This window comes from Trematomus bernacchii, unplaced genomic scaffold, assembly GCF_902827165.1.
Source record: "Trematomus bernacchii unplaced genomic scaffold, fTreBer1.1, whole genome shotgun sequence".
NCBI lineage: Eukaryota > Metazoa > Chordata > Actinopteri > Perciformes > Nototheniidae > Trematomus > Trematomus bernacchii.
The window spans coordinates 1,024,369-1,049,323 of NW_022987589.1; the positions used below are offsets into that span (position 1 = coordinate 1,024,369).

The 24,955-nt window shown below is 40.3% G+C and overlaps 1 protein-coding gene across 1 annotated transcript in view; it reads left to right on the forward strand.

Annotated features, from left to right (window-relative positions):
- Window positions 1-24,955, forward strand: part of sos2 (son of sevenless homolog 2 (Drosophila)) — a 63,462-nt gene that overhangs the window by 33,762 nt on the left and 4,745 nt on the right. Inside the window, 24 exon segments of the mRNA XM_034129006.1 lie at window positions 4,174-4,272; window positions 4,896-5,023; window positions 6,077-6,732; window positions 8,199-8,280; window positions 8,388-8,510; window positions 11,865-11,977; window positions 13,389-13,492; window positions 13,495-13,613; window positions 14,202-14,286; window positions 14,288-14,322; window positions 15,042-15,043; window positions 15,410-15,456; window positions 15,458-15,508; window positions 15,510-15,575; window positions 15,735-15,809; window positions 15,811-15,852; window position 15,929; window positions 17,215-17,387; window positions 18,477-18,593; window positions 19,875-20,121; window positions 22,281-22,322; window positions 23,987-24,000; window positions 24,002-24,035; window positions 24,038-24,090. Coding sequence (XP_033984897.1) covers window positions 4,174-4,272; window positions 4,896-5,023; window positions 6,077-6,732; window positions 8,199-8,280; window positions 8,388-8,510; window positions 11,865-11,977; window positions 13,389-13,492; window positions 13,495-13,613; window positions 14,202-14,286; window positions 14,288-14,322; window positions 15,042-15,043; window positions 15,410-15,456; window positions 15,458-15,508; window positions 15,510-15,575; window positions 15,735-15,809; window positions 15,811-15,852; window position 15,929; window positions 17,215-17,387; window positions 18,477-18,593; window positions 19,875-20,121; window positions 22,281-22,322; window positions 23,987-24,000; window positions 24,002-24,035; window positions 24,038-24,090 — 2,508 coding nt within the window.

Sequence of the window (24,955 nt, forward strand, 5' to 3'; positions counted from 1 at the left end):
CATTCAACACTTAATTTCCATGCTAATCCACCGCCTGTTGAAAGATAAAGTCATATCTCCCACTCCCCTCTTTCCTGCCATTCTCAACTGTCAACTCTCTTATAAAGCAAAAATGCCATAAATCTAAAAAGAAAGGGAAAATGTTTGTTTTAAATACGAAGCTATTTATAAGGTCATTTATGTATTTACACGCAGCAAACAGGGCTCGGATATTTGTTCCTGTTTGGCTTTGAAGTGAATTCCTCCAGATATCGTTTGAGGGCATGTCATGACATATTTGGCGTCCTGTGTACAGTTTATTCACATTGTTTTATTTGGACATTCCTCAAAAGAATAGCATTGAATTTCTCTCGGTGGGGGGGCAGTCTGCCAGCCTTTGAAGATGAAATATGTGCTGGTGTTTTCTCAGGCCAGCGATCAGCGAGGCCCAGCGTTCACATGGAACACAGCTTTAAATCAGAAGGACTTTTAAAACAAGTTCTGTACTTTTATTTAATTAAAAAAAATGTATTATCAGTAATTAGGTTTGGAAAAGTTGCTCCATTTTATGATAAATTAGACATTTTAATGATAAAATAAAGTATTAAAAATATACATACAAACAAGGTACACTGATGAAAAATAAATATTTACATAAAAATACAAAGTGAAGTAAATATTTGAAATAAGAATGAAAGAAATAAGAATACAAATATTTGTATTAACATAAAAGTCAAGAATATATAATACAACGTATTTAAAAACAAAAAATATGCAAAAAGAAGATAACATTTAAAATATTTATATATTCAAATAAGCAATAATGAAATGAAAATACAAAAAAAATAATGAGATAAAATAAAACATGTTATATTAACATAAGCAGGTGAAAATGTGCAAAATTAATAGAAATATTTTGATAAACAAGTAAAAATGTGCAATAAGAATATACAGCGTGTCCGCGGGGTCTTAAAAAGTATTAAAAGTTGATCGATCAATTTAGCGAAAATGAAGACTATTAAAAAGTATTAACATTTTGCAGCTTGTTTTCAGTAAGTATATGAATTGTCCAAAGAGGTTGTATTCTACAGTCTGCCTGAATGTAATCATTGCGTAGGTGTGTAGTGTGATTCTGTGTAGTTTATTTATGGCATCCCGTTGGATTTCATCTGAACAGGACATCTCACGCTCACTGCTTGATAGCGCGAAGGTCCGTTTACGCCGGTTGTTAAACAACATCGTTATGGGGAAATGCAAGTCTGCGTCCAAATGGTTGGAAGATAAGGAGGAAGAACAATCAATACTGTATATAGTCAATGTGAGGGAAAGTGTGTCGCCAAGGTAACCGGTTAAAACTCAAAGTGGCGATGAGGTCTTAAAATGTATGGAAAGGGTCTTAAAAAAAGGTCTTAAAAGGTCTTGCATTTGACTTCAGGATTCCTGCATATACCCTGATATAACATAAAATACAAGAAGAAACTATTTATATAAACATTAGAGCCTAAAGTTAAAATGTGAGAAGATAATTGATTTTAAAGCTGAAAATCAACATTTTAGGGTGGCTTTTTAAATCAGTGCTTCCTCTCCCTCCTCCCTCAGATAGATGTGTCTGTGCAGCACTCTGCAGCGTCTGGCATTGTGGGGTAAATTACATCGCCTTTTAAAAATAGCCCAGGCTGCCACACACTGCGGGGCCATTTTCTCCTGTGGGGGAGGAGAGGGAGGAGAGGGAGGGAGGAGAGTAAAGGCTGGTGTCTCAAGAAGCATTTCATGTTGAAAATAATCGGTGAATTAAGACGGAGAAGGACCCCGACACATGGAGCGTCTGTACCTCAGTGAGGAGGGAACATGTTGTACTGGATTCACTCTGCTCTGTTTGTATTCAGGCTGCCAGCACTGTGACGTGTGGAGACTGGTTTTTACACGTTATCCAACACAACGTCAGCTGTAAAAGTAGACCTCGACAATAAAGGGATACCACATCTACACAATTATAAATTACATACCAGTTACTCACCCTGTGTTTCCTTCAATTCTGGAAGATATTGTAGTTATTCTCTCACTAGCCATGCTATATCATGTCTTAGTGCTAAGCTAAGCTAACCAGCTGATCACAAGCTAACAACAGCAGAACGATATGAAAACGTCCGTTCACAAACTCTCACAACTCGGCAGTAAAAAGCCTCTCATTCAGTCACTTGTTCACATACTAGAGCAGGGGTGTCAAACTCAAATACACAGTGGGCCAAAATTAAAAAAATGGGTACTAGTCGAGGGCCGGACTGGTTCAATGTTTATTGCAGAACTTATTGAAATGAACTTATTGCACATATTAAACCTGGAACTAACAAAGCTTAAATGATTGCCTATAAAAACAACATTAAACATTAAATAATCAGTTGCATTCATTTCTTATGGCTCTATCTGCAGCTTCATTTCTTATGATTACATTTTTCCACAGGCCAACAACAGCTTAAAAAAAACTATTTCCCTCAAAGAACAAACCAAACATGCCCTGTTGTCGTGAGAGAAAAAGTGCAGAAGGAAACATCCATGTAAACTCAGTGTGCTGCTCTGTGATGCTAGTTCAAGCCAGATACTTGGCATCTCATCTTGGTGTGCAAGTTCATCAATTCTTCATGTTTGGGTCAGGCTCTGAGCGGAGGAGACCCCTCAGGATGGAGTGAAGGTGTGCGTGCAATATACGGCGGGCCAGATCTAATAGTAATTAGAAATTATCCTGCGGGCCGAAATTAAATCCACCAAGGGCCTGATTTGGCCCCGGGCCTTGAGTTTGGACACGTGTGTACTAGAGCATTAGGCTATTTCATTATTATTATATCACGTTAAAGTGAATACCTTTGGACATATAAAGACATCACCTTGAATCTTTGGCTGTTTTTGACACTTTCAAAACGTAACCATAAATGTAGAAAGTCATCAACAGATGAATTGATAATGGAAGTAATAGTTCCTTTTGCAGCAACATTACAAATCCATTGCGTTTTCATGTCTATATCACAAATCGTACTATTTCTGACACCCCTTAAAGATTTCTTATAGTTTTAATTCATTTCATTTATAGTTTTACTCTATTTTTGTATTATTGTCTTCACTGTGGAGGCATGAGTAAAACAAAAATGCCTTTTTAAGATTCATAATTGCATCGCTCCTGTGTTGCATTGCTTCTGATATGAAGCGTCTCAATTTGTAAACCCTCAGGATGCTGACGTATCAATAACGCGTCTAAACTTAGGTCATTGTTCCCCGGCTGTCCATCAGCCTGCGTCAGACATGTGATGTCTTTCTCTTTTCCATGCACACACACTTTCTGCACACTCACTCAAACACACACACACACAGTGCTGTGGAGTCTGAGTAGTGGAGTATTGATTCTTCTATCAGGGGAACGGGAGATTTAAATGGATACTATGACGGCCTCCTCTCCGGTTACCCTGCAGCCTTTCCTCCTCCAACGTGCTGCATCTCCTCCTGTCTCAGTTATACTCTGAAACATGCACATTTTAATAGCCTTTTTTGCAGTATTCTGTCTTAGAGCTTTAAATATTTACTTTTAATATTTGATTAGGCAGGTTGAGTCATTTTTTTTAAAGAAATAACATGTCAAAATTATTTAATTCCTGCTTCTTAAATGTGCATTTTCTTCTCTGGTTTCATTACTAATTTATAATAATTGGCTGATTTTATTTGAGCTGTGGACAAGACCCCTACCCCTAACCCTGACATTTGACGTAGTCATTTTAAGCTTTGTGAAGCAATGGATGACTTTCTTTGTTACTTTTTTTAGATGAGGTTACTTGAGGTGTCCGTGGAAGATTAAATTGAACATGTTGCATAGTAGAAGACCACAATCATCAACATAAAATGTGTGGTTTAAAATCAAATTAAGGAATAAAACTTACAACAACATAGAACAGTCAAATCTGCGGTACACTACAGGACCATGGGACCAAATAACTCAATTAAGTAAAAGAATAGCTGACGGATGAATCCATAATAGAACTAATAGTTAAGTTGCAGTTCAAGTTTTCTTTTAGATGTTTACGGTTATTTTACAAGTCTTTATCATCGTACCTGGTATTTTTGATCCTATTTTACTCGGTGGCATATTCGTAGATGTTCTGAAAGTTATAATAAAGTCCATCACTAACAGTTCCCTTTGTGTGTGTGCAGGCGGTTGCAGAAGGTTTCAAAGAAGCCGTGCAGTACGTCCTCCCTCAGCTGATGATGGTCCCGGTTTACCACTGCATGCACTACTTCGAGCTTCTGCAGGTACGTCTGAAACCATGCATGCTTCTAACTTAGAAATGATTGGTTTTCAGGGTTTCTAGAAAAATGTCTGTCACATCAAATGTGATTTTGCAGCGCTGATATCTTGAATCTGCATAAGTGCTTCTTAAAGACACCTACAGTCTTCTGTATTTATCAAATATACCCACACATCTGATGAGTGTTTTTTCCTGCATTTGTGTTAGAAAAATCTCACTGGTCCCCGGCTTGAGCTTCAATCTCAGGACCCATGTATTTCTGATCCTCTCCAGAATGGAAGTAGTCATCACATACAGAGCATCAACTAGTTCCTGAACAGTGTCCTTCACATGCTGATATCCAAGAGAGGGAGTTACACAGTCACAAGATGGAGGAATATAAAGCAGTATTCAATGTTTACTTCAGATTAGCTCCACGTCAGAAATGAGCATGCTTGTCATATGTCTATCTCCATAGAGGCTGAATCATCATGTTAATCACATAGCTATCATATGCCTTCAAACAGTCCTGATGCTCTTCTAGGTAATCATACATCCTGTCATGTACACAGCTACGTAGGGTTATCATGTCTACTCTGATATTGGAAGAGGACATTCAGTATTTTCCCAACAATTTGTTTTTTGCAGCAACTGCAGGAGCGCAGTCAGGACCAGGACGACAGAGAGTGTCTGAAGCAGGCGATCACTGCGCTGCTGAACCTGCAGTGCAGCGTTGAGCGAATCTACACCAAGCACCAGCCTCGCCGCAAACCTGGGTACAAATGCTCTATTTCATATTCACACTTATTCCCTAGTTTCTCTCATGGAAACATCGAAAGAAAAAGGTGACATGCATAGAAGCAGCAGCCGATGTTAGCCGTCATGGTTTTAACTGATGACAGAATAAAATATGAAGACGCCGGGGTCCTTAATTTTGAAAGACAAGACCATGACTGAAGGCAATCTTACGCAACTAAAAAGTAATTTACAGCGTGTAAAGATGTATTTGGCAACTTGTTAAACTAGTATTTTGTGCAAATCTTCCACAAATGACACAAACTCTGATCAGGTGTGCAGGAACTATCCAGCTTCTTTTGGAGGAAAAATGAAATAAATGGATTTCCAGAAGTCGTAAACCTTAGAAGATAGACATCTTAATTCTTACATTAATTTATTTTACAAAGATGTCGTTGGAGCATTCAGCGGCCGTGTATTGGATCTGTTTTATCCCCCTTACTTATCACACATAAAGCAGATGCTGCCCCGTTCCACCGCCCTTTATTTATTTACATATTTAGGATTATTTCGGTGTGTTAATACAGTGATTCTCAAATGGGGGTACGCGGACCCCTAGGGGTACGTTGGGGTACTGCAGGGGGTACGTGAGATTTAAAAAAAAAAAAAATACCATGCATGATTACAAAAATAATCTTAATACAATAAGTTAAATAGAAAACACAATCTTAAATAAAATATTCCTAGAACCATCAAGGGGGTCCTCATATAAACATGTCAAATGTGTGTATTGTATTTTATAGTTTTTCACAATATATCATTTTGTTCATTAGTTTGTTAAACATATATTACTTCAGTTGAAAAACTCCTTGGAAAAATCAGTTTTATAAAAACGTTATTTTCTTTCATGCATCACTATATTGTAATTATTTATATAGGCTTTTTCGATCAAAAATGTTCGGGGTCGGTCAGGGGGTACTTGGCTGAGAAAATGTTTCAAAGGGGGTACATTACTGAAAAAGGTTTGAGAAGCACTGTGTTAATAGTTAGATTTTCCTGCATTATCTGACTCTCCGCCCCCCCCCCCCCCACAGTGAGCCGATGTACCGGCTGTACAGCAGGCAGGTCCGCAGCAAACAGCTCGCCATCAAACGTATGAACGAGATCCAGAAGAGCATCGACGGCTGGGAGGGGAAGGACATCGGCCAGTGCTGCAGCGAGTTCATCCTCGAAGGTCCTCTGCTGCGGGCCGGCGCCAAACACGAGCGACACAACTTCCTGTTCGACGGCCTCATGATCAGCTGCAAGGCCAATCAGAGCTCTCGACTCCCGGGGTCCGGCAGCGGCGCCGAGTACCGCCTCAAGGAGAAGTTCGTGCTGAGGAAGATCCGCATCGTGGACCGCGAGGACTCCACGGAGCTGCGGCACGCCTTCGAACTCATCGGGAAGGACGAGAACTGTGCGGTGTTCTGCGCTCGGACGGCGGAGGAGAAGGCGGCGTGGATGGCGGGGTTAGTGACGCTGCAGTACCGATCCACGCTGGACCGCATGTTGGACACGGTGCTGCAGCACGAGGAGCAGGCGCACCCTCTGAGGCTGCCGTCGCCAGAGGTGTACCGCTTCGCCGTGCAGGACTCTGAGGAGAACATTGTGTTTGAGGACAAAGTGCAGAGCAAAACGGGGATCCCCATCATAAAGGCCGGCACCGTGGTGAAGCTCATAGAGAGGCTCACCTACCACATGTATGCTGGTGAGATGCTGCAGTACATATTGTTCTTCTGGAGGGTTCAATATTAAGGAGTAATTCACCACAGAATAGAGTGCCACAGTGACGCGTCCTGAAACCCGGAAGTAAACTCCTTCCGGTTCCTTCGACAAAAAGCAAGGCAGTTTCTCCATAGGATGTTGGAAACTAGCTGGAAATAAGGTCTGTGGTTGAGACACATTGAAGAGACGGATCACGTTTTGTTCTACGACATTAAATCCATCAGCAGTGACCCCACTGGTGATTTCTGAAGAGTTGACGTGTCTGAAAAACGATGGTTGTTACCAAGTGGCTGAATAGGACTACAGAAGTTGTCGAGGCCGTTTTACGTCATTACGCCGAACACGTAAACACTCCCGCTAAGTTGTTTGCCCTGTTCTGCTGAAAGCAAGTACCTGCCTCCTGCAAACTGTTCAAACAAACGCTTCAACTTGTACCATTTAGAATCTGTATGTTTGAATATGGATCTTAAGTTGGCGTGACGTTGAAGCAGCGACCCTGCTGTTGGTCGTTTATAGCATAACGTTAGCTTCTGGCGACTAGATTTATGATTCGAAAATTATAAAAGTAGGGTAGACATGTGGAGATTATCCGGCTGAACAAAACGTGACCCGTCTCTTAAATGTGTCTCAACCACAGACCTTATTTCCAGCTATTTTCCTAAATCCTATGGAGAAATTGCATTGCGTTTTTGACAAAGGAACCGGAAGGAGTTTACTTCCGGGTTTTAGGACACGTCACTGTGGCACTCTATGATCATCAGTATATCAGTTCCTCCCCTACATGTTGCCTTGAATGCCTGAGGAAAATGTTGCTTTTCTCTCATGCCTCCACGGTGACAGACAATCAAAAAGTAGACCCAAAGTCTTTATTTTAAAAACACAATTTTTGCAACTTTAATTCATAAAGGGTTTTCCGACTTTACTCTGCCTATATATGATATGATATAAAACATTCTAAGACATCACCTTAAAGAATAGAAATAAGGGATTCATTTTAGAAGTCTAGATTTGAGTTGTGTGAGCATTATGTCTAATATATCCAGTCTATGCTCACTTCTTCACTAACACATGACTAAAATGCACTATTTAAAACATTTCAAAACATCCAAACTCTTACACGAATTAAGGATAAACAGGACTTACACTGCGGCGTCTGAGAAAGCATTGTAAGTGTTTGGATGTCTTTGGAAATGCATACATTTGGGATAGTGCTGCATTAAATAATCTCCATCCTAGTTTCTTATAGTCCAAGGTAGGTATCTTTAAATGTCTATATCATATGAAAAAACTGCATTTTTTTGCATGAAAAAGTGACTGGAAAAATGTATCAAATATCATGGAGTTATGTGAGAGTTTGTAAACAGATATTTCTTATAGTTTTTATAGTATTTCTGCATTGTGATGTAGGGTCTCTTGGTTTGTTATCTAATCTATTCTATCCATTTGTAGACCCTAACTTTGTGCGCACGTTTCTTACCACGTACCGATCCTTCTGCAAACCACAGGAGCTGCTCACCCTGCTCATAGACAGGTACACTTCAGACACAACACGATCTGGTTTACTGCATTCCTCCTGAAGCCATAAGAGCGATATCTCTCAGTGCTGTGTCTTGATTGATCTGATAATATTCTCCTCAGGATTGAGATCCCGGAGCCAGAGCCGACGGAGGAGGACCGGCAAGCGCTTTGGAACGGAGACCAGCCGATGGCGGCCGAGCTGCAGCGGTTCAGGAAGGAGTACGTGCAGCCGGTCCAACTCAGGTACCACAGATCAATCAGGAGAAACGTAACGTTGATGTAACGATATATATTTTTTGCCGGGAATACACAGATGCATGTAATGGTGTTTTGGCGATTAGACCCCGTTGTGCTGGAATATCATTCGGGAGGGAAAAACCCGAACCGGTGAAAAAAGGACACCCCTGGTCTAGACACTGGTGGTGGTGAAGGCATGAAGGGATTGATGGAGGTCGGTCTGAAGAGGAGTGGTTTAAGCTTGACCCTGGATTTGGAAGAAAGGAAGGTGGAGGAGGAGGAGGGCTGCGTTGAGTCACCTGAAATGACAACTGTGAGGAAGGGGAGAGAGCAGATTAAAAGGTTTTAGCAATGCACTATGATAGGCTTGTGGGAATAGAGGCGAAGTGATTAGCTGGGGAGTAACGCCCCCGATCACTGATTGAGAGGAGAGAGAGTACAGGGGGTGTTTCTCAATCGCGAGTAAAGCTGCACACTTGCTAGCCTGTTCCACTCTTTGTTTTCCGAATGCCAGGAAGTATTCTTGCCTCGCTTCTGAAGCAAGATGCTCGGCAGACATGTGCTACCAAGCAAGCGTACTCGAGATTGAGAAACACCCAGGGTGTCCGCGGGGTCTTAAAAAGTATTAAAAGTTGATAAATCAATTCAGCGAAAATGAAGGCTATTAAAAAGTATTAAACGGCATTTTCCAAGGTATTACATTTTGTAGCTTGTTTTCAATAAGTATATAAATTGTCCAAAGAGGTTGTATTCTACAGTCTGCCTGAATGTAATCATTGGGTAGGTGTGTAGTGTGATTCTGTGTAGTTTATTTATGGCATCCCGTTGGATTTGACGTCATCTGAACAGGACATCGCACGCTCACTGCTTGATAGCGCGCGAAGGTCCGTTTACGCCGGTTGTTAAACAACATGGTTATGGGGAAATGCAAGTCTGCGTCCAAATGGTTGGAAGATAAGGAGGAAGGACAATCAATACTGTATATAGTCAATGTGAGGTAAAGTGTGTCGCCAATGTAACCGGTTAAAACTCGAAGTGGCGATGAGGTCTTAAAATGTATGGAAAGGGTCTTAAAAAAGGTCTTCAAAGGTCTTACATGTGACTTCAGGATTCCTGCATACCCTGTTTTAAAGGTCGTAAGGGCACCAACTGCACTAAATGTGGTACAAAACAGGAGTATGTGCTTGCTATGCGTACAGTTTTAGATGATATGGGGAATTACGGAATTTTGTAATGTACCTAAAGTACCACAACAGGCGCTCGTAGTCACGCGTCTGTACTGAGAAAAGCTTGGACAGAATGTTTGAAAATGTGCATATGTCCGCTTTGACTCAATGGTTACATTTCTGTCGTCAGAGAGATCTCACAAAAATAATGTTTTGCCATATATGTTGAATTCAGATGCTAATTATGACAATTTCACACTAGATAAAATGTTGTGTTCAGGTTGAATTAAACCCTTACGGTTGGATTGAGACGAGGTTTTGTTTAAAGTTTGAGTCTCTAAACTTGTAGGTAAAACGCAGGTTTCATTCCCTTTAAATTAGAACAAAGGATCTGTCCTCTTAAGGCCCTGGCGTCCTCACTGAGCCGCAGTATTTCTGTTATATATATATATCCTTATAAGGAGTAAAACACAAGAATAGCCTGTAAGTGAAGAACCATTAAAAACCTCTCTGTATCAAGAGCAGCTGCAATAAAATCCTTTAAGGTAAAAGAGTAAACGACTTCTGCTCACACAAAATAAATCTCTCTAGATGGCATGAAGACGGTCATTGGGTTTGTAGCATCTTTAAAGTGTGTGCATTAGGCAACAAACACACATTATAAATCAAATCTTAAAGTGTTTGAACATTGAATAACACAAACTTAAAGCAGATTGTCTTTGGGTGGTCGCTTGTTATAAACAATTGAATGTGGTCCAAACTGTTGACTTTGAATCCAGGATACTCAGAGTTTACTATCTGTTCAGACACAGAGAAAAGGACAAAACCTTCCCGCTGTTTCTATTTTTAAACGTCCTTACTTTTGAGAAGTGAACTAACAAAGAAAACACACTGACCATAAAAAGAAAAGTGTAATTTAGACCTTATTTATAGGAAAAATGTCTCTTTTCTACATTATTCCTTTGTCAGGTAATGTGTTTATTATTTGGATTTCTTGGTTGATTGAAATAAATACAAATAAATAAAAAAAGTGCTTCCAGGTAACCGATTAATATGCAGATATTTTACTGGATTCATTGATAGGTATGATATTAAAACATGTCCATCCCACTATTTTAAAGAGATTCTTGCATGAAAAATTACTAAATTTTCCTACTGTAATTGATTAAACTTTATGTGATTCTTCATGCAAAGAAGTCAGAACAATGACAGTGCCAGGAGGGCAGTTTTAAACCCTGTATTTAAAGGTCCCATGTCATGGCCATTTCTACTGATCATAATTCCATTGTTGAGGTATACTAAAATAAATGTATATTGTGCAATTTTCCAAACTCACATTGGTTTCTCATACAGCATCTCTGTATAGTATGTGTATTCACTCTCTGTCCTAAACGCCTTGTTGGAGCTCCTGCCCCCCCCCTCCCTGTGAGCCCAGTGGCCGTCTGTGAGACAGCGAGACACAGCGAAACCCAGCCCCAAACACACACACACACCCGCAGCCTGGCTGGGAGTTTGTGTGTTTGCCCAGGCTGAGTTCCGACGGTGTCTCGCTGTCTCGCCGACCCCACACCAGTGAGCCGGCTCACAGTGTCCCGCTCCTCGCAGCAGCGAGCCTCGCAACGTCCCGCCGTGTGTGTGTGTGTGTGAGGAAGTCCGCGGATTGGTCCAAACGTAATGGCTCCGCGGATTGGTCAATTTGGACCAATCTGCGGAGCCGTTACGTTACGTCACTATACCTGAAATACGTCACTATACCCAAGAAGTAAACAATGGAAAAAGAGAAATGTCCAACGAGGCGTTCTGGGGCAGCATAGACAGGTCTTTTCTGTGTTAGAGTTTTACTCGCTACAGGGTGTACTTTGAGGGTTTGTGACTCTGCAGACCGTTTACATGCAGAAAAAGCTACATAACACACAAGGGGACGGGTAATAACCAGAAAAGCATGACATGGGACCTTTAAGATATTAAAGTTGTACATTAACAATAAAGAAACTTGGATTTTTCTAGTACATTTAGCAAAATGTTTCATTCAAAGTTGATCAAGTAATTAGAAAAGAAAATCCTACAAAACAGTCGGTCGACTAAGTGATAAGTCAATCGACAAAAATGGCTAAAAAATAAACATTTGAATCAGTAAAAACATCTCTCCAATTGTAGGGTTTGAAAGTAATGTAAATGTGTGTTTGCTCCGCAGGGTCCTCAACGTTTTCCGTCAGTGGGTCGAACATCATTTCTACGACTTTGAGAACGATCCTGAGCTGAGGAGTCGGTTAGAGGAATACATCACCAGCAAGTTCCAGCTGCGAGGTCAGACACACACACACACACACACACTCACATACATATACACACACACACACACACTCACACATACACATACATATACACATACACATACATATACACATACATACACACACATACACACACACACACTCACACATACACATACATATACACATACACATACATATACACATACATACACACACACACACACACATACACACACACACACATACATATACTCACACACACTTACTCACTCACACATACACTCTCACTCTCACACACACTCTCACTCACACATACACACACACACACACATTCACTCACTCACTCACTCACTCACTCTCTCACATACATACACATACACACTCACTCACACTCACTCACTCACTCTCACACATACACACACACACACTCACATGCATAGACACACACACACACACTCTCACACTCTCACACATTCACTCACTCACTCACTCACTCTCACACATTCTCACTCTCACTCACACTCTCTCACACACACACAACACACACACACCACTCACATCACTCACTCACTCACTCACTCACTCTCACAACATTCACACTCTCACTCACACTCTCTCACACACACACACCACAACCACACACAACACACACTCACTCACTCACTCACTCACTCACTCACTCACTCACTCACTCGTATTACGTATAAATTCCATAAGATTAAAATGATACATGATGCAGAAAAAATACACACATCTTTGAGAAACAAATGATTTATTATACATATTTGACTAATATAATATATTAATTTCATAAAAGATAGGCTAAGAAAAAGCCAAATCTAGTTCAACGCTGACCCGAAAAATGTCAAACCTACCTTTCCTATTACTATCTAAACCATATTTTCATTTCCTTTTTCAAACCCTTCCACAGATTAACCTTTTCTCTAAACTTGTTTAATACTGACTGAAATCCGTTCCATATTTTTATTGTACTTTAAACGTTTATTCTACAGTTTTTAAACCAACCCAATCTCCAAATTTGAAAGCATGTGAGTTTATAAATATGTTCATGTTAATCAGCTCTATTTACAGTTCCTATAGTAGCCCTTAAAAACTTGATTTGATTATCATGCACACATTTCTCTAAACCTCCACACAGTAGGTAATAAAAATAACTTCATTTTTATTCAATTAGTCAATTAGTGATCTTTAATAATTTACATTATGTCAGAAAAACCTCACTGGTCACCGGGCTTGAGCTTCAATCTCAGGATCCATGCCTAAAACAGTCCTGATGCTCTTCTAGGTAATCATACATCCTGTCATGTACACCGGCTACAGTGGGATACCTTTGTTATCATGTGGACTCCTCATATTGGAAGAGGACATTCAGTATTTTCCCAACACATAATAAAAGTTATCTTTCCGTGTCTCCCTCTCAGGAAAGTCGATGAGGAAGTGGGTGGAGTCGATCAATAAGATCATCAAGAGGAAGCTGCAGACGCAGTCGAACGGCGTCAGCCACAACATCACCTTCGAGTCGCCGCCCCCCCCCCCATCGAGTGGCACATCTGCCGGGCGGGGCAGGTGGAGACCTTCGACCTCATGACCCTTCACCCCATCGAGATCGCCCGGCAACTCACGCTGCTCGAGTCTGAGCTGTACAGGTGAGGAGGGCAGGGGGGCGTACAGACAAAACATATATTATAATGGGTATAATAATTATGATAAATACACTTTTTAGCTGAAAGGGCCCAAAAAATTGTATAATATAAAATTAATTGAGTAATAATACAAATATCTGTGACAATAATGTATGTATATCTGTTTTATAAGACCTTTTTAATATTTATAAATATGTATTATATTTCTACAGTTACATTAACTCCCTAAGGAAAATAATTAACTTTTTTAATTGTATTTATACATTTTTGTAATGATTTTTATTTATGATTAGTTGTATTAATTGTTTTCCTAAATATTTTTGTTATTATACATTTTTTTATAAGATTTTAAAAAGATTTTTTAATTATGAATTTTTGTCTAAAGATTATTTTAATTTTAATTGTAATAACTTTTTATTAATATTATTATACAAACACTGTTATTTAGTTTGTACAGATAAATACAATAATCTGCCTGCAGAGTGAAATTTTTTTTAACCATTTCTGGTTACGATGAAATTGTTGCTTAAAGCCTGTCTGTAAGATAAACCCCTCCTCTTCCCTCCTACTCCTCTTCCTCCTCTACCTCAGAGCGGTGCGTCCCTCAGAGTTGGTGGGCAGCGTTTGGACCAAAGAGGACAAGAGAAGAAACTCCCCGAACCTGCGGCGTATGATCCCGCCACACCACCAACCTCACGCTGTGGTTCGAGAAGTGAGTCCACACACACACACCACACACTCACCTCTTTATCTTCAGTCTAAATCAGACCATCATCTCACACCTGTACCTTTGTGTTTGGGAAAACACTGAATGTCCTCTTCCAATATCAGAGTCCACATGATAACAAAGGTATCCCACTGTAGCTGTGAACATGGACAGGATGTATGATTACCTAGAAGAGTATCAGGAATGTTTGAGGCATATGATAGCTATGTGATTAACCATGATGATTCATCCTCTATGGAGATAGACATATGACAAGCATGTAACATTTTTAAGTATTCAGAAAAAGACAGAAGTTTGAGAAAAAAGTCAAAATGTTGACATTTTGAGAAAAAAGAGTCCGAATTTGGGAGAAAGTCAGAATTTTGAGATTTTTTCGAAAAAATACAGAATGTTTAGGAATTTGAGAAAAAAAGTCTGAATTTTTAGAGTGTTGAGAAAAATGTCCGAATTCTTTTATTTGGGGGGAAAAAATCAGAGTTTTGAGAAAAAAGTCCACATTTGTAGACAAAGACAGAATTTTGAGAAAAAGACAGAATTTGGGATTTTTAGAAATAATTTAGAATTTGGAGAAAAAAGTCAGAATTTTGGGGGAAAAAAATCAGTTTTGAGAAAAAGTCAGAATTTTGAGAAAAAGTCAGAATCTTGAGATTTTCCGAAAAAAAGACAGAATTTTTTGAATTTGAGAAAAAAAGTCTGAATTTTAGATGTTTTGAGAAAAAAAGTCCAAATTCTTTTATTGGGGGGGAAAAAAATCTGAGTTTTGAGAAAAAGTCCACATTTGTAGAAAGAAAGACAGAATTTGAGAAAAAGACAGAATTTGGAGAAAAAAACTCAGTGTGTTGTACATGACAGGATTTATGATTACCTACAAGAACCGGTATTCCTCCATCTTGTGACTGTGTAACTCCCTCTCTTGTACATCAGCATGTGAAGGACACTGTTCAGGGAACTAGTTGATGCTCTGTATGTGATGACTGCTTCCATTCTGGAGAGGATCACAAATACATGGATCTTGATATTGAAGCTCAAGCCGGTGACGAGTGACATTTTTCTAACACTGTGTGTATCTCAGGTGCATTGGTGGAGACGATGAACCTGGAGGAGCGCGTGGCCGTGATGTACTCGGGTCATCGAGATCCTGCAGGTTTTCCAGGAGCCAAACAACTTCAACGGGTGTTTCTGGAGGGGTCAGCGCCATCAACTCTGTCCCCGTGTACCGGCTGGACCACACCTTCGAGGTCAGGGGACAACACAATACAACTTGTTTAATATCTAATTGTTGTAAATCTTACCTTAATATTAATAATTAAGAAGACACATCTGATGTTTGTAGTTTTTTACATGCATTTTAATCCCAATGCTGACATAATTTATTTTCTTCTCTTCTGCACCAACAGGCGATACCAGAGAGGAAGAGGAAGATCCTGGAGGAAGCCGTGGAGCTGAGTCAGGACCACTTTAAGAAATATTTGGGCTAAACTCAAGTCAATAAACCCGCCCTGTGTGCCTTCTTTGGTACGTTCTTATTTTCATTTGACCACGATGTGGTGCCTAACCTCTGACCCTGCTTTCACCGTCATCTTCATGTCAGGGTGTCCGCGGGGTCTTAAAAAGTCTTAAAAGTGATCAATCAAATTTAGCGAAAATGAAGGCTATTAAAAAGTATTAGAACGGCATTTTCCAAGGTATTACATTTGGGTAGTTGTTTTCAATAAGTATATAAATGGTCCAAAGAGGTTGTATTCTACAGTCTGTCCCTGAATTTAATCATTGCGTAGGGTGTAGTGTGATTCTGTGTAGTTTATTTATGGCATCCCGTTGGATTTCGACGTCATCTGAACAGGACAATCGCACGCTCACTGCTTGATAGCGCGCGGAGGTCCGTTTACGCCGTTGTTAAACAACATCGTTATGGGGAAATGCAAGTTTGCGTCTCTTGGGAACAAAGAAAAAGAAAAGAACAACAAATAAATATATATAGTTAAAGTCAAATTTAAAATCAAGCAGCAATACAAAAACAATCCACACATTAAAAGCCAGATTGAAAGAGAGGTGAGTTTTTTGAAGCTGGTGAGGTCAGTGCAGTCTCTGATGGGTTGTGGGACGTGAGTTTCCAGAGGGAGGGGGCAGCGACGGAGAGAAGGCTCTGTCTGTCCCCCAGGTCCGGTGATTGATGCCGGTGGGGATGGATAGGAGGTTGGCTTCTGATGAGGGAGGCAGCGGGAAGGGGTGTGGTGGTGCAGCAGGTCTGTGAGGGAGGGTAGGGGGGGGGGGGGCCTGATTGTTGAGGGCTTTGTGAGAAATGAGGAGGACTTGACGGACGGGGAGCCAGTGGAGGTTCTGGAGGACGGGAGTGATGTGGTCTCGGGAGCGGGTGTGGGTGAGGAGGCGGGCAGCAGAGTTCTGGATATGTTGGAGTTTATTGAGGAGGTTCAATCCATACTGTATATAGTAAATGTGAGGTAAAGTGTGTCGCCAATGTAACCGGTTAGAATTCGAAGTGGCGATGAGGTCTTAAAATGTATGGAAAGGGTCCTTAAAAAAGGTCTTAAAAAAGGTCTTAAAATGTATTAAATTTGACTTCAGGATTCCTGCATATACCCTGTCATTTCTATTTGTTCTGTTCATGGTATGCACAACTTAATGTATAACAATTATTTAGTTAATAGTATCGTAGGAAAATAAGAGAAACCCAAAAACGTACAAAACGAAATACTTAGTTCCCACTTGACAGAAAGAAACAAAACACCAAAACATGACATGTACAAAAAAAGTGCAACACCCTCATCTGAGTCCTACTGGAGTACAAGGGGGGAAAGCGGCGCATCATCATAATAATAATGTAGTAATGAAACACCCCCTCTTCCTCCTCCTCAGGTATCTATTTAACCAACATCCTGAAGACGGAGGAGGGGAACCCGGACTTCCTGAAGCGCCACGGCAAAGAGCTGATCAACTTCAGCAAGAGGAGGAAAGTGGCGGAAATCACCGGAGAGATCCAGCAGTACCAGAACCAGCCGTACTGCCTGAAGGTGGAGCACGAGATCCGGGTGAGCGCTTCACTTCTACCATCTTCTCTGTGTGGTCCCTGAACTCGTTTCATAGACCCTGAACTCCAAAGATATTTCCTATATACAGGGGTTCCCGCGGGGTCTTAACAAGTCTTACATTTGATCAAACAAATATCCCCTGCTGTGAAAAAACTCTCTCGCTTGGTACTGATGTTGCTGGTACTGATGTTGCTGGTACTGATGTTGCTGGTACTGATGTTGCTGGTTACTGATGTTGCTGGGACAGCAGTGGTCGCGTATCCGAATATCTTTTTTAACAATGACGAAGTAGAACAAACTCGGAACAGCGCCAAAGTTTCCCCGCAGCGAGGCTCTGGGGTTTTGCCGTATGCATGCCCTCCAAAAGGAAATTATATAGTTTCCAAACCGTGCTTTGCCGAACAGATCATTGAAATGTCTGGGAGTTTTTGCTTTACGCTGTGCGCGCTCCCGCGAGGTGCATGCATATCTCGGTGGGCATGCATAACACGTTGACAGTTCACAAGCGTGCTCTCTCTCTCCCCCCCCCACCCCCGTGTCAGCGCGACACGTTAGTGGCGAGTTCAGACCCGACGGGTAATAATGGATTATGACGGAAATGTTACGATCAGCGAAAAAGTCTAACGCCACCTCTATATATGATATGCTTTGTCCATGGGTGACAGCAGTGGGTCAAACTGTGCATTGTCTCTCCACCACTTCAAAAACAATACCGTTTTTGCCAAGAAGGTGAGGCTTATTGACAGGGCGAGATATACATATACTGTTGGTACTTGTCAATGTCTCTAGGTAAATAAATGTAGCCCTGTAAATACGATGTCCTTTTGTGTTATCTGTTGTTGCTGATCTTGCTGCCATGTTGGACAGGTCTCCCTTGAAAAATAAATCGATGATCTCAATGGGACCACCTGGTTAAATAAAGGTTTAAAAAAATGCGCGATATTCGGTATATCGTTACATCCCTAATAGATCATGAACGTCTTTTCTTTCTTTGTTGCACATAGATCCTACATTTTAAAACATTGAATTGTTGTTAATGTGTGTATATATCCTGAATGAGATGTGTCTGTCTCTTGGTGTGTTCCCCAGCGGTTCTTCGAGAACCTGAACCCGATGAACAACCGGAGTGAGAAGGAGTTTGCAGACTACTTGTTCAAAATGTCTCTGGATATTGAGCCACGGCACTGCAGGCAGGCTCCTCGATTTGTAAGTGTTTCACTCCTGTGCTCTGTATTCGTCCCAAATGCTAGACATGCAGCAATTGTAGCTGAGTCCGGTTTTTAGAGCAATATACACTAGGGCTGTGCGATTATGGCAAAAATCATAATCACGATTATTTTGGTCAATAATTGATATCACGATTATTAAATACGATTATTCATTGACTTTGAAAACATCCATTTATTGAACTTTAAAACAAATACAAATAATAATTTGAACAGTATCTTTTTAACTGTTGATTACCCTGAACGTATAATTCAACTGAAAAACCAATACAAAAATAAATAAATAAATGATACATTTATATAAATATATCAAAATAATAAATACCAATAAACAAGATCAACAAATATTTTGGAGCGCACTCCAACAAGCTACTAAACATATATAAATATGATAAATACAAATAAATTAGACTAAAATAAATTAGATCAAATATGTTGCACTGTCACAACCTAGCAAAGCAAAATAATCGTTTTTTTCGATTATGTTGTTTTCGTAATTGTGGCAGGCCAAAATCGTAATTGCGATTAAAATACGATTAATTGCACAGCCCTAATATACACAGTGTCTTTCATAACTTACATATTCTCCAAAACTGCACTTTCTTGTCAAAACTGTTCTGATCCCTTGGCTTTTTCATTTTTTTTTATCTTATTTCATGCATATATCTCATCTAAATCGTATCGCCTTTTTATATTTATCTTATTTTTATTATTAATATCAAGTGTGTTTTATTTTTCATTTTATTTTACATTAAGTTGGCATTTTATTCCTGTTTTTATGTTTTTTTCTTTTGTCTATTTTCCCTTATTGTAAAGCATTGTCTTCTGCATTACCTGTAAGTTTATTATTATTATTCAGTATGTTTTATTTTTCATCACGTACGTACATCCATCCACATTATGTATATAGAGTGCTTTTAGAGAACACCTTGTTTTATCAAGTGTGTTTTTTACATCTTAATTCTCTCATCTTAATTTGATATTTTTCTCTTTTTATATTTCTCTTAGTTTTTTGATTTTTACATACATGTTTTTAATTTTTTTATTATTATACTTTTTTCCATTCATTGTGGCATTAAATCCCTGTTGTGTATCTATTCTCCTATATTTATATCACTGTGTATCATTTGCCGTATTATATTATTTTCCAATAACTGGTCATTTATCCCTGTTGTGTCTGTTTCCCCTTCTTGTTGTCAGTTCATTCTAAAGCGATAATGTATTGTATTGATAACAGCCTGTTCTGTGTGTTGTGCTGCAGCCCAGGAAGACCATGTACAACCTGAAGTCCCCGGGGATCCGGCCTGTCCGAACCTCTACCTCTGGGACCCTGAAGGGCCACCCGGTGCCCCTGGAGAGGGAGCCGCCCCACAAGATCACCTTCCGGAGCATCCCGGAGACGGAGCCCGAGTCCCCTGCCTCCGTGCCCACCTCCCCTAACACGCCCACCCCCCCGCAGTCCGCCTCCGACATCAGCTCCGTGTTCATGGAGCACGACTCATACGGAGGTGAGGGCCGCACAAATATTACATCTTAAAGGTCACCTATTATGCAAAAATTCACTTCTTCATGTCTCTTCTACATCAACATGTGTCCCCTCTTCTTCATGTCTCTTCTACATCAACATGTGTCCCCTCTTCTTCATGTCTCTTCTACATCAACATGTGTCCCCTCTTCTTCATGTCTCTTCTACATAAACATGTGTCCCCTCTTCTTCATGTCTTTCTACATAAACATGTGTCCCTCTTCTTCATGTCTCTTCTACATCAACATGTGTCACCCTCTTCTTCATGTCTCTTCTACATCAACATGTGTCCCCTCTTCTTCATGTCTCTTCTACATCAACATGTGTCCCCTCTTCTTCATGTCTCTTCTACAGCAACATGTGTCCCCTCTTCATGTCTCTTCTACATCAACATGTGTCCCCTCTTCTTCATGTCTCTTCTACATAAACATGTGTCCCCTCTCTTCATGTCTCTCTCTACATCAACATTGTCCCCTCTTCTTCATGTCTCTTCTACGTCACATGTTGTCCCATCTTCTTTCATGTCTCTTCCTACATCAGCATGTTCCCCTCTTCTTCATGTCTCTTCTACATCAACATTGGTCGATCCCCTCTTCTTCATGTCTCTTCTACATCAACATGTGTCCCCCATCTTCTTCATGTCTCTTCTACATCAACATGTGTCCCCTCTCTTCATGTCTCTTCTACTCAACATGTGTCCCTCTTCTTCATGTCTCTTCTACATCAAGCATGTGTCCCCTCTTCTGTCTATCATTTCATGTCTCTTCTACATCAACATGTGTCCCTCTTCTTCATGTCTCTTCTACATCAACATGTGTCCCCTCTTCTTCATGTCTCTTCTACATCAACATGTGTCCCCTCTTCTTCATGTCTCTTCTACATCAACATGTGTCCCCTCTTCTTCATGTCTCTTCTACATCAACATGTGTCCCCTCTTCTTCATGTCTCTTCTACATCAACATGTGTCCCCTCTTCTTCATGTCTCTTCTACATCAAACATGTGTCCCCTCTGTGTAAAGAGACTCTGAAAGTTTCAGGAACAAAGATTCTCTCTCTTTTTGTCCTGATCCATTTATATAAAAACCTGTCTGAAAATGAGCTGATCAGATTTTGGCCACTTTATGATGTCATAACGAGTTTTTGGCTTGAGTAACCATTAGCCAATCAGCAACCAAGGTAACCCCCCCCCCCCCCCCCCCCCTCTTTATCACCTGAATCTCCTCCTAGAGCACCATTGAGTTCTTTTTAACCAAATATCTCTCAGAGGGGCGTGGGGAGGGGCTCCTTATTTTCATCTAAAGTAACAGACAGAGAATCAGCACTTTGGAAACAGGGCTGAAACAGAGGGGATTATGGGATGCTGCAATGATCTGTTTGGTGTTTGGAGCCAATCAGAGACAGGCTCTGTATATATCTGAGACCTATAATATATTGATGAAAAACAGTATAATAGGGGACCTTTTAAGATAACTCAAGTTTCAAGGCTTTTATTGTCATTAGCACATTAGCTACAGTGTAGATATGTCAATGATAAACTTAGGTCACAGGCTCCTCCAACAGTGCAACATATATATGGAGATGTGCAAGTAAATACAAATAAAATAGAAATAGTGCAAGAATAGTCTATATACAAGTAAATGGAATTATATATTAGATAAATAATTAGCAAAATGCAATCAGAGGACTGTTTATGGATGTTCTTTAAGAAGTTCAGGTGTTTAATAGTCTTATGGCCTGTGGGGTGAAACGGTCCCTGAGTCTGGTGGTCTTGAGGGAACTTGGAGTTACTTAAGTATTTACAATCTTTTCTTTTAGTTTTCTTTGTACATTCAACAAAGAACATTGCACATGTTTACTGGTGGCTTCTCTCAGCTTTGAACAAAGGTAGAGAAGATACTGAAAACGATATAAACATCAAACTGAAATTCAGCAGCCGTGGTTACAAGTTAGGGGGTCGCATAAATATTTAGTCTCTTTTCATTCAAAGCTTATTTACGCTTTTATTTGACGAGGGGAAAACGTTTGACTGCGCTACATTAATGTCACACTTGATTTAAAATGGGCCCTGCTTTTATTCTGAAAGGTAAGAGCATGCACTTTTATTTTGAAATCAATCCTCTTCTCCCTCTTCAAATTTTACAGGAAATAACTCCATTTTTGCTCCTGTGCTTCTGCCGCCTTCAAGTGAGTGTTGGCTTTCCCTTTCAATTCAATCGTTGCTACAAGATGTTTTCTGTCCCCATTTCAAGTCTTTCTACGTACGAACATTATATATTTTCCATTTTATCATTGCATATATTTAATCTATTTTGGTTAGATTTTATTTTCCATCCTATATTATACAGATAATTCATCTTAACGTTAGATTTTATTATTTGTATCTCTGTTATTTGTATTATTCACTTAATATGTACATAATTCATCTTATGGGTATTTTTTTTTTTATATACATCTTGTGTTTTATTTATCTAATTTAACTACAAGTACAAAATGTGTCTTATTTTCCAATAATTTCCATGTTTTTTATGTTCACTCCGTCTGTTTTCTTGCTGTCTGGTGGATGAGTCTCTCTAAAGCCGCATTTCGACTACAGGTTTTAGCGCGGCTCGCCATGGCTCGGTTCACCTTTGCTCGGTTCGGCTCACTTTAAGCTGCGTTTCCATTACAGTGACAGGGTGTCCGCGGGGTCTTAAAAAGTATTAAAAGTTGATAAATCAATTTAGCGAAAATGAAGGCTATTAAAAAGTATTAAACGGCATTTTCCAAGGTATTACATTTTGTAGCTTGTTTTCAATAAGTATATAAATTGTCCAAAGAGGTATTCTACAGTGTGCCTGAATGTAATCATTGCGTAGGTGTGCAGTGTGATTCTGTGTAGTTTATTTATGGCATCCCGTTGGATTTGACGTCATCTGAACAGGACATCGCACGCTCACTGCTTGATAGCGCGCGAAGGTCCGTTTACGCCGGTTGTTAAACAACATCGTTATGGGGAAATGCAAGTTTGCGTCCAAATGGTTGGAAGATAAGGAGGAAGGACAATCAATACTGTATATAGTCAATGTGAGGTAAAGTGTGTCGCCAAGGTAACCGGTTAAAACTCCAAGTGGCGATGAGGTCTTAAAATGTATGGAAAGGGTCTTAAAAAAGGTCTTAAAAGGTCTTACATTTGACTTCAGGATTCCTGCATATACACTGAGTTAGTAACGAGGGTAGTAACTATAGTAACCACGCAGTGTAGGCGGAGCGATCGGCTGGGTTGTCGAACATAAATGTAAGGATAAAATAGGCTTGTTTGTTAGAAGTGAGCTTTACAATAGATAGGGACACAACGCTTTCAAGCAAAGAACAGAGCGTCGAGCTCCCGCTGTATTTTTTTCATCCGCAACGAGTTTGAGGAATGTCTGTACGTCGTCCAACGACCACGGCGTTGAGTTTTTTTGCTGCCATTTCTTTATGGATTTGTTGAAATTAGAATACTTGCTGACGGTAGCTCGCTCTGTTTTTAAAAATGGTTGTTTATGCGACGCTTGGGGACTGTCTCGCGCAATAATTGTGACGATTCTCTCTGACCAATCAGCGGTCGGCAGTGTTTTACGTCACTAGCTAAGCATATTTTCAGCTCGCTTGTAACCTCGACTGAGGGGGTCCTAAAAAAAAGTACCCGTGAAGCCGGTACTTACCCCTAGTGGAAAGCAAAAAAGAGCGAGTTGAGCCGCGCTAAAACCCTGCCAGTGGAAATGCCGCCATAATTGTGCTGTGATAGTGAGCAGGGCCTGTTCTCCATTTTCTATTCACACTGTTGTTGTTGTTTTAACTCTTTGATGGTGTTTTCTTCTGTTTCGCAGAGTTCGAGTCGGTGGTCGTGCGGCAGCCTCCATCAGCTCGGGGACGAGTTGAGAAACCGCCTCCTCTGCCGCCGCGGAGGAAAGACGCCACTCTTGAATCCAAGGTGAGAACAGGGAAGTCATTTCACCAGAGGTGGAGTAAGTCCTACATGTGCAAGTCATGAGCAAGTCTCAAGTCTTGACCTACAAGTATCAAAGCAAGTCCCAAGTCACTGTGGTGAGAGTCAAGCAAGTCAAGTCGTGTAGTGACGAATGAAGTTGGATGTTGTGGTGGTCGTGTCACTGATCTTTATGCTGCAGACCCTGCATACCGCTGTTCTCTTCTTATTAGCGTCATCGACAACATAATCCTTGAATCCAAACTTCACTATTTGTGGAGTAAACGCTAGCCGCTGCCATGTTAACTGACGCTCCTTGCCGTCTAGTGGGTTGCCAGGTTAGCGCGCACGGTGCTATAATCACCCAATCAGGTTTTTCGAAAAAACTAACGTAATATCTCACTACAAAACAAGCGCAAATATTTAATTTTAAACAGTCAAGTCCTTTCAAGTCATCTGTCTCAAGCTTAAGTCAAGTCTCAAGTCATGAATACCAAGTCAAAGTCAAGTCTTTTATCAATGTTAGTCAAGCAAGTCTCAAGTCAAAAAATATGCGACTCGAGTCTGACTCGAGTCAAGTCATGTGACTCGAGTCCCCACCTCTGCATTTCACACCAATAATCATAACTACTTGGGTTTGATTAGGGATTAACATATTTATTGCCAAGTGCAAATAATAATACTATAGGTTCCTATAAAATATCTTTTTCTAACTCTTAAGACGTTTAAGCTCTGAGTCAGTGTCATCGGACAGAAGAAGCAACCTACGGAGTTGCAATATTAAAAAATAATATTTCTTAAGATAGGCAAAACCTTATCAGCCATGGTGACAGGCGACCTGAATTATTTTACCTTCAACACCTTTTACCAT